Source organism: Egretta garzetta, unplaced genomic scaffold, assembly GCF_000687185.1.
Source record: "Egretta garzetta isolate BGI_Z169 unplaced genomic scaffold, ASM68718v1 scaffold353, whole genome shotgun sequence".
In the NCBI taxonomy this organism is placed as follows: Eukaryota; Metazoa; Chordata; class Aves; order Pelecaniformes; family Ardeidae; genus Egretta; species Egretta garzetta.
This window is the reverse complement of record NW_009259307.1, coordinates 349,681-362,343: the sequence shown is the minus strand read 5'-3', so window position 1 is coordinate 362,343 and position 12,663 is coordinate 349,681. Positions and strand designations below refer to the sequence as shown.

The 12,663-nt window shown below is 36.4% G+C and overlaps 1 protein-coding gene across 1 annotated transcript in view; it reads left to right on the top strand.

The window, feature by feature from the left end:
• PCSK5 (proprotein convertase subtilisin/kexin type 5) overlaps window positions 1-12,663 on the top strand; it is a 254,875-nt gene that overhangs the window by 171,028 nt on the left and 71,184 nt on the right. Inside the window, exons 13-15 of the mRNA XM_035891730.1 lie at window positions 3,228-3,364; window positions 10,516-10,659; window positions 12,211-12,313. Of these exons, the coding sequence (XP_035747623.1) occupies window positions 3,228-3,364; window positions 10,516-10,659; window positions 12,211-12,313 (384 nt within the window). The remainder of the gene's footprint in view (window positions 1-3,227; window positions 3,365-10,515; window positions 10,660-12,210; window positions 12,314-12,663) is intronic.

The following is a 12,663-nucleotide window of genomic DNA, read 5'->3' as shown; positions in this document are numbered from 1 at the left end:
CATTGTGAACAGTAGCCCATAATTAGTTTCTCTGGATATAGTCAGTCATGTAGTCACATCCACCCTAACTTGAATGTCCTATTACTAATAGAGGCCACCTGAGTAATTGAATAACAGATCTGACATTCTGTTATGGTTATGTTAACTGTAAGTTATAAAGATTCAAATGCTGTTACTCACTTCGGTGCTTATAAGCATCTTACATGCAGGAGCACAGATGTTGCAGATGTATAGGATCATGGTCATAAAAATTACCAGATTATTCTAATAAACTTGTTTAACTATTTTAATCTATAATAACCTGTAATAATCAACTAGCAATTCATCAGACCATATACCAATAATTTACTAGTCCATGATAAGCCGTGTGTGTGTCCTTGGTATGAATTTTGACTATGTCTTAATCTGACAAATAACAAAATCAATAAACTATCTGGACTGGCTCTGTGCTCCTGAAAAGATCCTATTCCATATATATTTCTTTCAGAATAAGAAAAAGTATGCTTGAACATTTGATCATTCCATTCATTCATTTCACACCACTGAGAGGGAAATCCATGTACTGCCCCACAGGTTCTTTGGTTTGAGTCGTTAGTGCATAAGCAAAGCAACACAAAAATACTTGGACCATTGAGTATGTACAACATACACATACAGACAGCCTCAGAGTTAGTATCTTTCTACTTTTTTTTTTTAACTCTTCTTTTGATCTGTAGCTTTTTGACTCTTTTGTAGAATCTTTTGTAGAATCACAGTTCATACATAAAAGATTCCAATTTAAACCTTATTTTATAAACTTTAAATCTTTCCCAAAGAAGGATTCTTTCAAAAAACTAGTCGGTTTTCCATGAAAGAATATTAACAGATTTTCCCCATTTCCATGGATGAACATATGAAATCTTACAGTTTTGGCCTTAGCATGTTTTAGGTAAAGGTGTTTTTATATACCTGTGATAAAGTCATAAAGGATTTTTGTCTATTCCTCCCAAAATTACTTAAAAGAATGATGCAATATTAAAATGGAAATCTGACAGCCGTTTAAAATTCCAAAACATGACAAATAGACACCCTTAAACAAAAAATACTATCGGAAATATTGGACTAATTACAGTAAAAATAAACAGCAACTTGTGTTTCTATGTATGTGAATGGAAGCCCAGTGAGTATAGAATTTACTATATAATTGCACAGTACTTAACATAATACTATATAATTTAGTTGCCACAATGGCAAGGAGGAATATTGCTGCCTTAATGGATCGACAGGGTGTTTAGAAAGTAATATGTTAGTTATCAGCAAAACACGGTATGACAATTTGACTAACTGTTGGAAATAACCTACATAATCACTTAAATTGAACATACCCACATGCAAACACCAGGTAATAACTGTGTAATAATTTCTACCCTTTCAGTAAATGATGTGTGCCATGTGTTTGTGAGATTTGCTGTATTCAAGCAACTGATTTAACAGTGACATGACAGGCCAATTCTGCTTGCAGAATATATATAAACACATATAGATGCACACACACAGAGGCACAGAACTGCATCAGAAGAAAATCACACCCAATTATCAGTGAAAATGAAGCCTAATTCTAAATATATATCTATATTTTAATGTAATGTTATCAACACTAATAAAAGAGTGCTATTATAGCCATTCATTCAAAATGGAAAAAGGTTGCACAAATGAGAGTGTGAAAATCAGCTTTGGGATGAGTCCCATAAAGACCACTAGGCATGCAGGTCCATACAGTTCCTGTTGAAGTAAGTGTGGATACACAGTACCTGACCCGATGCCTCTGACTGGCCAAAGTTTCTGGGAAGAAGTTTGGCATTTTGTTCACATCCTGTGTGGCAATTTTTACCAAAAATTGACACATACTGACATTGCTACAAAAGTATGCTTTCCCAATGATTGCTGAACCTTTTGAGAATAAAGCTTGAAATTAGTGTAGAAATTAACAGTAAGGAATAAAGTGAGTGTAAAATACCATAATATTTTTGTAGTCTAATACTAGATTTTTCTCTATTTTGTGGAAAAGGTTTTTAAATCTATTAGGTTTTCTACTGTAGAGATCTTGTTTTATGAAAAATATTTAAGCATAGCTATTACGAGTGGAATTTTCACACATAAAGACCAAATTAAAATAGTGATAAATATATATAAATATATACATATATATGTATGTATATATATTAAAAACAGGTATGCATTCATATATGTATGTATATGCATGTATCTATCTAGAAATATATATACATACATTTGTATGGGGTATATATATATATATGTATTTTTTTAAAGCTGAGCTGTGCCATTTTACTGGAGGCAACAGACTTGATCAGGGTGCACCTCCCATCAATAGTTTTGGGGTACCAGGGAATATGCTGTAAGCACTGAATAAAAGTGCAAATTCTCTTGTGTCTTTCCAAAATCTCATTAATAAATTCCAGTTTTATGTAATAAAATCTCTGGCCAGTCCTCCTTTCCCTTGCCCCATGGGATCAGCATCACATTGCAGCCTCTGAACTGGCCCCCATACTAGAAATTATCATAATCCAGGCCTAAGCTCCAACCTCTTCACCTAGGTAATTAAATTATGGTAATATAGTTGGTTAGATGAAACCATCAGATGCCTTTAGTCTCTCAGTTTTACCCAAACTCAATTCTGTTAAGTCTTTGAAGAGAGTGATACCTTGGTTGTCTGAGGCTTGAGACCAACGTCTCAGTTACATTTTATTTCCTCACAAGGAGTCACATATATTGAATTGCTAATATTGTCTCAGCCACTTTAAAAGTCTTATTGTTTTTAAACCCCTTTTAACTATTTCAATCCCAAGCCAAAAATAAATCTTACAGAAATTTTCCAACTTGCGAGTTGTTTGTGTTTACATTGTGCTGTTAAACCAACGGATATGCTGTATTGTGTGCACTTTTCCCAAGACACATGAATCCTATCAAAGAGTTTTGCAATGAGTTCTCTTTCCATTCTCTTTCACGTTATGACAAATGATGGCATGTAAAGAATCTCTTCCATCAAAACAACGAGAAACTGTTGAATGTATTTGAAGTATGTGTGGGAAAACATCATGAGTAACGTTATGTAAAGGCACAGATGAATGAACTGGCTAATTAATATATCATTCAAGAGTTTGCAGACTTGGAGGCTTAGCTCCCCAAATAAAAAGGTTTGCTTAAAACAATGTCATTATTTATTTTAGGCTATTTGATCATTCCATGGAAGGATTCAAAAACTGGGAGTTTATGACTACTCACTGCTGGAGTGAAAAAGCAGCGGGTGACTGGATCTTGGAAATCTGTGACACTCCATCTCAGCTGAGAAATTTCAAGACTCCAGGTATGACTCTAACTTTTATTTGGGCTCAGTGAATTCAGAATAATGCTTGCAGTTGCTAACACTGCCTTGACTGTTTTTCAATTTTTATTTACAGCTGGAACATCTCACTGGCTTTAGTGTGAAGGCAGAGCTGTGAAGAGCATTATTCTTAATTTCAGTTATCAATGCACTCTTCATTTTTATGTTGCTGTTATTTGCCATTTAAGACATGTGGTTCTCTTTTATTCTGAACTTACTTCTGGTTTCCATGGAGAATTTCATCTTCTCAGAGGTGAACTGCCCTCTTTCTTGCAGTCACGTGTGTTGTCTCAAAGTAGAAAAAGACTTTGGCCATTTAAAGCTATATCATACTTGACATGAATTCTTCAGGCAGAGACAGACCCCTGTACTACCTGACCAGATACCAAGAGTCAGTGCTTTAAACAAAGCCAAATCTTTACTAGGCACAGTTTTCAAGGAAAAAAATACAAAACTGCATGGAACTGCATATGCCACATTTGAAAGAAGTTAGAGTATCTCCACATGCAAGCATCTGTTTTCTTGGATGTTGAATACAGATTTGTCAGGCAGGTCTTCAACATGAGTTAGAGCAGCGCAGAGTTACTCTGCTGTATTCACATTGCCTGTGACTTTCATGGCTGATATAGGGCCCATATTTACTTGGCCTATATCAGTTATATAGGGCCCAGGGATTTATTTTCATGTTGGTTTCCTTTGCTTTGTAATTTTTTATCCTTCCCATAAGAAAAAGTGGCATTTATCAGTGTTTACACAACTACAAAATCCCACTATATATGAAAAAGGAAATCATGGCTTGCTATCACTGGTAGGTTGCATTGTGCTCCTGTGTGTATGGGCAGAGTGCTCAGACTTGGCATTCATCCACTCACAAACTGTGCTCCTAGTAAGAATTTTTGAAGCTACAGACATTCTTCTTCTTTTAATTCCCAATGCACAGTTCAGTTTCATTCACATATTTCCATATGAGCACTTTGAAAGAAATGGAGATTGAGAGAAGGGCTTTCAGAGACTCACGGGAATACATGCTTACTTCTATTTGCTGGTTATGAGAGATGAGTATATACTTGCCTTTGGACTCACTGAAAATTTAAACCTGAAAAACCATTTTGAAATAGATACATTATATGCAGACAAAAATACCACTGTTTATGCATGAATACTGAATGAATATAGTCCTTCCTCTGGAGCCCCTCATCAAAGTTGGTGGAAGCCCTTTAACAAAAATAATCAAAGGTGAAATATCACTTAAACAAATAATCTAGATTAAAATGTGTTAGAGAGATGAATACATCTGATGTATTAGAAATCATTTATCACTAAATCTAAATTAACACTTACTCTGATTGGGCAGCATGTCAGAATGCAATAATACTACACTGGAAGTGACAAAAGTAGTTGATTACTGCTTTCTGATAGATAAAAACGAATAATAAGAAGTCTGCTAAGAAATATATTTAGGACTACAATGGCATCAGCAATTGAATTAGTTTATAATTCAGTGAAATAAAAGATACATTCCATCTCAGGCAGCTAAGTAAACTCACAAAGCAGTAAGTGTTTTCTGATTGGTTTGCTAAAGTCAATTCTGAATTTTAAGACATGGATGTTAACTTAAAGTACTTGAAGCTATGAAAATATATCTTTGTGAACTTGACAATGGGGGATGTTTAAGTATGTTTGTTCCTTGAATTAGTATAGATTACTGGAAGTCATTAAAACTATTCAAATGAGCCTCACTAAGTATAAGTACTTTTATTGTTTCTACTACATGAAAAAGCACACATAAAGAAACGTTGATTAAAATGTGAACTGAAGTGTTTAAAAGCTTTGAGCTGAAAACAAGAAAGGATAGTGTGTGATAGGGCACGTGCATGTAGTTGACTATTCTAGAGGAATGTTACTTGTTTCAGCTCTACTTTGTCAAAGAAAGGCCCATTGGTGTTTCTGCCGCCAGATATGGAGATGGATTACTTTCTCTTCCTTTTCGTTGAAATTTGGTTTGTTGAGTTGTTCAGATTGGTATGAAGGCTAGGTGCATTTCACCTGTTCAAGGTAAATGTGCCTTTCTGGAGGCCAGCTGGTCCGATCACTCCTGCAGCTCGCAAACTCAGTAGGACTATTTCCATCATGACTTAGGGCAAGCCAGGACACAGGAGGAATTCTAATGTGTGAACATGGAGTTGTCCAGTCTCCTTCCTATTCCAAGTGGTGCATAGGCCAAATCCAACTGCGTTCATACATTTTACGTTGGGCAAAAATTAACCTTCTCATTTCAAAATTATGACAAAACAGAAGTGCTGACTTTATGCAGCTTAGATAATTTTCTGTCTAAAAATCTAACACAGAGATCAGCCTCACTCAACTGCTGTTGAAATTGATGGAATTGAATGAGAATTTTAGTTCTTTATGTCTGCTCTTCATTAGCAGACTTATATTCTTTTTAATGCAGCAGATGGGCAGATAGCCAACCTCTCTGCTTTTTAAAAAAGTTTCTCTGCCTGTCTGGCCATCAATTCATATTCTCTTATTGACTGTCTCAGTTGTCTGCATAATCTGAATTTTTTTTTTGGATGCTAAATTGAGTCATAAGACAAAATTTTGTAATATGAGGCCAATATGTCCCTATTGGAGACCAAGATAATCAGCATGATTTTCAAAATTGCTGAGCAGAGAAAAACTTTTTTATTAAACTCTGTGGTAACTTTAGGGTGCCCAGTGTCATTTAAATGCCAGCTGTATACTCACATGGTTAACTTTAAGCACAGCATTTTGAAAACCTTGATTATCATATTCCAGAGCTTTGAAAGGAAAGCTCAGTGTTGCCAAGTGTTTCAATTTTCACTTTATTTTATCTGCAGTGATCACTTCTCACCATGGTTTTGCAGAGCTGAAAGGTTCTTAACCAAGTGATGTTAGCAGCATCAGTAAATGTAGAGCAAAGCTTCCAGTACACTGAAAAGGGGTATTAATTTGGAAAAGCAGCCATAGACTGTGAGCAGAACTGTCCAGGGATTTGGGGGAAGGTTTGGTGTTTGGGTTTGTTTTTTTATTTTCAGTGCTTTGGAATTTGGTAGAGGGGAGGTATTAAACAACCACTAATTAATTTCATTTTAATCAGATTACTGAAAAGAGACAAAAATCAATGAATTTGTACTCCACCTTGCACTTTTTATTCCCGACGCAGTCAGGAACGTCTCTGGCTTGAAGAACAAGTTAGGGTAGCTCTTCACCTTTCTGTGTACCAGAACCCATGGTTCATCCAACAGGCATGAAGGAGAGCCACCATGGAACAAATTTCAGCTGTTCCCCTCTTCTCTCTTCCCTGGCACACTCCCTGTACTAAGGCCTAGAAAAGAGGTAGTGTGGAGCCATTTTGCAAACTGTTCATCTGGGCTACTCTTCAGACATCTTTTGCAGCCCTTTTATGTCACCAGGACAGTCTAAAAGTGGCTAACTGCATGTCCAGCTTTATACTTTAAAACCTGTTCCTGCACACTCCTGTTTTACATACATAGTTGTATAGGTCTTGCTGATGTATTGATTTAAGTACTTGATCTATACTTTTCTCAGTGCTACAGCGGCTAACCTCATGGGACTGATTTCTTTTGCTCCATGAGGACTAAAGCCTAAAGACCCAGCTCTGGAAGAAAAGGAGCAGTAAGGCCAAGGGATGAGGAGAAAGTAGACCTGCCCTACCAAGGGTTGTGGAGGAAGCTGGTACACTGAAGGAATTCCGCTTTACTTTCTTTTAACCACAATGTGAAAGTGTTTGAGACTGGTTAGGTTTTTAGACGCATTTGGATTTCACAATATGCAGTCTGGTTATGAATTTGGATCCTGGTTCATTGTATACTGTCTAGTAATACGTCCCCCAGCTTTCTAGAGTGGTGGTTGCCCTGTGATGGAAGCTGTCCAGTAACACTTCTGATCAGAAAGATTTGAAAGTGCCTGCCATATATCAGTGGTGGATAAACTCAGCTGTTTGGGCATGTTGGGCATAGTCCCCGCACTGAACAGAACATGAAGTAAACAAAAAGTGCTTGAGCACGATTTATGGTGCCTCTCTGGTTTATCACCATAGCCTGCAGTTTATCACACTGATATCACCATCATGCCTGTTTCTTGTTTCTGTTGTGTGTGAGTGTTTGTTTAGCTATTGAAAGGTCTTATAATTAAGAGCTGCAGTTTTCCTGTAATCAAATTGAGAACAAAGAGCCAACATGTCATCATATCCCTGCATTGGCAAGGTAATGCCACATCTGTTACCCATAAAGAAATGCAGGGTCCAGTTCATAAAAGTAGTGCATGTGATTTCTGCATTTAATTCTGTATAGTTTATGGGGGTGGACATGTGCTTGCTGTGAAACACTGTGATATGCCCTTTCTTTGTATGTATGATATACATACAATATGGGATCTCTGTTAAATACTAAATACAAGCAGGGTAAAGGATTAGTCTAGCCAAACTAAATGATGGAATCAGCCAAAAATGGGGAAAGAAAGATTTTGGATTAAATGTGCACACTTTGTTTATTCATTATAAAAGTGTGTATGTATGTATATACACTTAGTCATTGAAATATTTTCATTGTTCAAATTAAACCTGCCTTGAGGCAGACTTCATTTATTTTCTGGCAAGTCACATAGATTTCTCCCCTCTTTATTTACTCAACCATTCTTAAAAGGCAACTAATCTCCTGAGAGACCCTGCATTATTCCCCTCACTGCCCTTTTGCGTTAGGTATGTATTCAAAGTACCAATCCTTCCTGCAGTAACGTCAGTACAAGCCCTTCCATGTCTGTAAAGTCCAGACACAATACACTGTGACTGAGGAGCATCTTTACCTGTGGTTATTTTTAGTGGGTCCTTGAAAATACTTTTTTCTGGTATTCAGTATTTTTACCAGTATTCTGGAAGAAGTATAAAATCAGCCCTGGGAAAGTTTAGTGATCTTTGGGGCATAATAATGATGAGGATGAAAAGATTTGAAAAACTTAGAAAAACACACATTTTTTATTATATCAAATATATTATGGTCCATATGCTGTAGAAGTGGGTTAAAACACAAAAAGGACAAGAGACTTTACATGGAGAAGCTGGAGCTTTGAAAAGGCTGTAGAGATGACTGAGTATCTGGTTAAAAATGAGCTCCCTGTGTGACTCCTTTCCTAAAAAGAAAAGTGCCTTTAAGGACCCAGCTGAATCACTGTAAAGAACATTGAGAGATAACTTGATCCCCACATGTCTGTACAGGAAGAAAATACATAATTTGGGTCTTTTTAATCTTGTGCGGACTAAAGAGCTACATGGCTGTGAGCTAGTGGTAGGAAAAGACAATTTGAAAATAAAATGCAGGCAGTTTTACAGCCAAAGTAATTAGCCAGTAGTTTGGCAGCAGGTTTCATAGACTCTTCATCGGTTAATTTTTTTAAAATCAGGATTGAATGTCTGTGTGAAAAAAGTAATGCTTTGCTTTAGCTGTGAAAAGTTGGAAGCTACTGTGTGAAACAGTCATGTGATGTAGTCTCTTGCCTATAGTTTCTTCTCAAAAACTGAGTATAGAGCAGAGAAGATTTCATATGAAGTGTAGAAATTTCTGTCCCAGAGAGATTAAATTGGATTGGCAAAAGACAGAGACATAACAGAGATTCCCATCTTTAACCCCAGTATAAACCATTTAAAAGAATTGGGCTATCATCTGTCAGGTAGTGGTTTTGATTATTGTTGCTTACTGCTTGAAGGATGAATGTAGAAGCACAGAGGTAATGTATTGTCTTGGTCGTGTCGATGGAGGATACCAGATGACGTTGGGAAAAACACAGAAAATCACTTGTAAAGGTCAAAGTAATTTGCTTGCACAGGTTGAAAAAGTCCAAGTGAGCAATATTAAAGCTCAATGTGTGGAGTGTCATTAAAATGAAAGAAGAGGAAGATTGCTTGAATTTAATTTTACAGGCAGTATACTAAGTGATTTTCCTGAGAAGAGACATACCTGGATTACATTTCTTTTTAAATAATAGTTCTAAGGGAAGAGTATTTTAACTGTAGAACAGCCTCCAAAACAGTATCTTTCAAATTCAGAAAATAAATTCTCCCTGCTCTTCTGTTTCCTTTCTCTTCTGATGAGAATTTGACATTCACAACTAGCTACTCCAACACAGATAAATATAATCAAGAGAATAGGATAAGACCAAACTTACATTCCATCTTTTCAAGCAGGGATGTGGTTTTTATGCATAATTACTTTAGGCATTATTTCATGCCTGAGTCCTTTTGCTCTTTTACAGAATTAATTCACTGGGTAGTATAGACAGAAAGGTGGGGACTGGAAGTTCACACCTTGCGTCCTAACAGACTGAACTGATGACTTGATATACATTCATGGTTTTATTCTTCCACAAAAAAACTGACCAAAAAGTCAGATAATGCTTCAGGCAGACAAACAATTTTTTTCTTTCTTCACTCAAATACTGAGAGGATAAAATATTAATGATGAACACAGACAATGCAGTGACATATCTGCTAAATAACTAGGGCAAATAAATAGGAAATTATGCTGCTTTGGGTGGGAACACTGATGTTCTGCCATGGGGATTTTAAAAGAAGTTGTTCCCTGTTCATCAAGGTGTGTCCTGTAAGCCAATGAAAAGAACTCTTGAGTAATAAACAAAACGTAACCCCCGTCTTAAGTCAGAATTCTGAATACAGCTAGTTAACTAAGAGATCTCAAATAATAATTACTGAATAATTAATGTTCTGAGGGATAGTGAAATCCAAAGCAAAAACTCCTTATTGAGTACCATAGACATTTTCCAAATAACTGTATGGCCAAAGTTTTTGTTGTTTATTTTTTATATTGAGTTCAACCTATGGCGCAGATTTTTACTAGACCTACAAGAGGCTGGAGCACAATGAAAATACTGTGTAAAAATCTGACTGAAGAAAGTATGCTTTCTTAGTTTATAGTGAAGCAGAAATTTCACTATCTATATTAAACTGAAGGCACTTACTTGAAAAGCAACATCTTCCGTACCTACTCACAAAGTCATATTTACAAGCAATATGTTTTTGTAAAACACACAAACCAGAAATGGTCTCTAAAGCTATATTTTAAATACTTAACTTCTAGGCAAATTGAAAGAGTGGTCTTTAGTCCTGTATGGAACATCCATCCAGCCTTACTCACCAAGAAATGATTTTCCAAAAGTGGAAAGAGTCCGCTCTAGTCCAGTTGAAGAGCCTACAGAAGATTATGGAACAGATGACTATTCGGGTGCGTACATTCATTTACTCTGACTGTGCATTTACTGAACACATAATCGGTTGAAGGAGAGACCTGGGATTCCGCATATGTAAAATGTTCAGTGAGGTGGATTCTTAATTTAAGATCAGAACTATTTGTTTCATAATTTAAAGTTGGGGGGATTATTATTATTTTATTATACTTTAAATTTACATACAAACTCATCCTTATGTGTTTGTAAGTGTAATTCTATATTTTTAAGCTACACTTAACGTACTATGAAGGATGCACTGCTTTTCATGTAAGTATATAAAAATATATATACATACATATGCACACATACATATATCTGAAGAACATTATCATCTACGTCTGTGTTATTTCTCACTGATCCCTATAGAATTTTTTCAACCTTTTCATTAGACTTTAATAAAGTTAGAGTTTTGCCACTGCAAAATAAGTCAAGCTGGCAGTTTCCTACATGAAATCCAACATTAGGAGCATCGTGTAGATGGTTAGGGCTGATGAATCCTAAGCATACCTCTGGCAAGCAAGCAGCAGGACAAAGTTCAATTTTGAAGTTTCTGTTATTACAGACTCGTGCCACATCATGTCAGACCCACAGTCCCTATTTTAGATTGAGAGCTGCTGAACTCTATGTTTTGGTGTGTGATGAAACCCTACTATCTCTGCTGTAAAGGTCACTAGCTTCTTAAGTTTTTGTATGAAGCAAACTCAATTTACTTCAAGTTTACCTGACGTTAGGAGAAATTTCAAGGTGGCTGGCAAACTCAACACATTTAATTCACGAGAGAGCAGTGACCCTGAAAGTTCTAACTTCACCCACAGGCTTTGCTCACCTACATAATGGCAGGAGCTGGTGATTCTCTCTTCCCATAGGAGGAAGAACCTAGTTGAGAACTGTAAACATAGAACCATAGAATATCTCAAGTTGGATAGGGCCCATAATGATCATCAAGTCCAACACGAGTGCCGGTGAGAAGGAAGACTTGCTAACCAGCCAGTATTAGCTGAGGCTTTTGCAGCACGTAGCAGCACAGAGGGAAGTGCATCTGGGCCCTGGTGACTGCTTCTGTTGGGCTGTGGTAGCCACTTGGACCACTTGTTACCCAGTTGATAACCAGAGTAGCGACTAATCATGTTGTTTGTCAGTTATGTTGACCTGCTTGTTAGAAGTGATTTTGCTAATAATTCCTTATCATAAATTATGGAAGCCTTTACATATTTCTGAATAAAATTCAGAATTTTTTCTTACTCTTTAGGAAAACATGTTTGGGTCCAGAAATAGTTTCTCATTGATAAATGCTATAGAGGATGCCACACTTGCTAAACATTATAAATCACTGTGAATAAATACTGAGGCCAGGATTTGCAAGGTCTTCAGGAACTAAAAAAGTTTTATTTTTGGTGGACCCAAATTACTATTTGAAATTCAGATCATACAAGGAAACAGAGTAATTACATTCTGCATTAAAATACTATGTTTTAAGGGGTGCTAAGTACTAAATGAGAAGTTTTAATCCCTTCTCCCCACCCCCGCAAATTCTGGTTTTATTACAGGTCCCTGCAATGCAGAATGCAGTAAAGTAGGGTGTGATGGGCCAGGACCAGATCATTGTACTGACTGTCTGCACTACTACTACAAATCGAAGAACAACACACGGTAAGACCAAGAGAAAAAATCTTTACTTCATAGATTTCTTAGTGTATATCTTAACTTCCTTTCCTCTTCCCTTTGCTGCAGTCATGGAAAATGCATTTTCCACTGACTTTTACAAATTTTCTTAGGAGTTGAAAAAAAACCAAACACCTAGCTAATCAGAATTTGAAGTACAGCCTCCAAGCACCCTTGTCTGATTATTTCCCCATCTCTTGATTTTTTTTTCGTAAGAGGCTACATATATATATATATAACTGTGATAGCTACTACAGCTTCTGCGATTGAGTTTGAACAAGATAGGAAGAAATGTAGATGGTCAAAAATGATACTGTATGACTGTCTGACAAGGCATT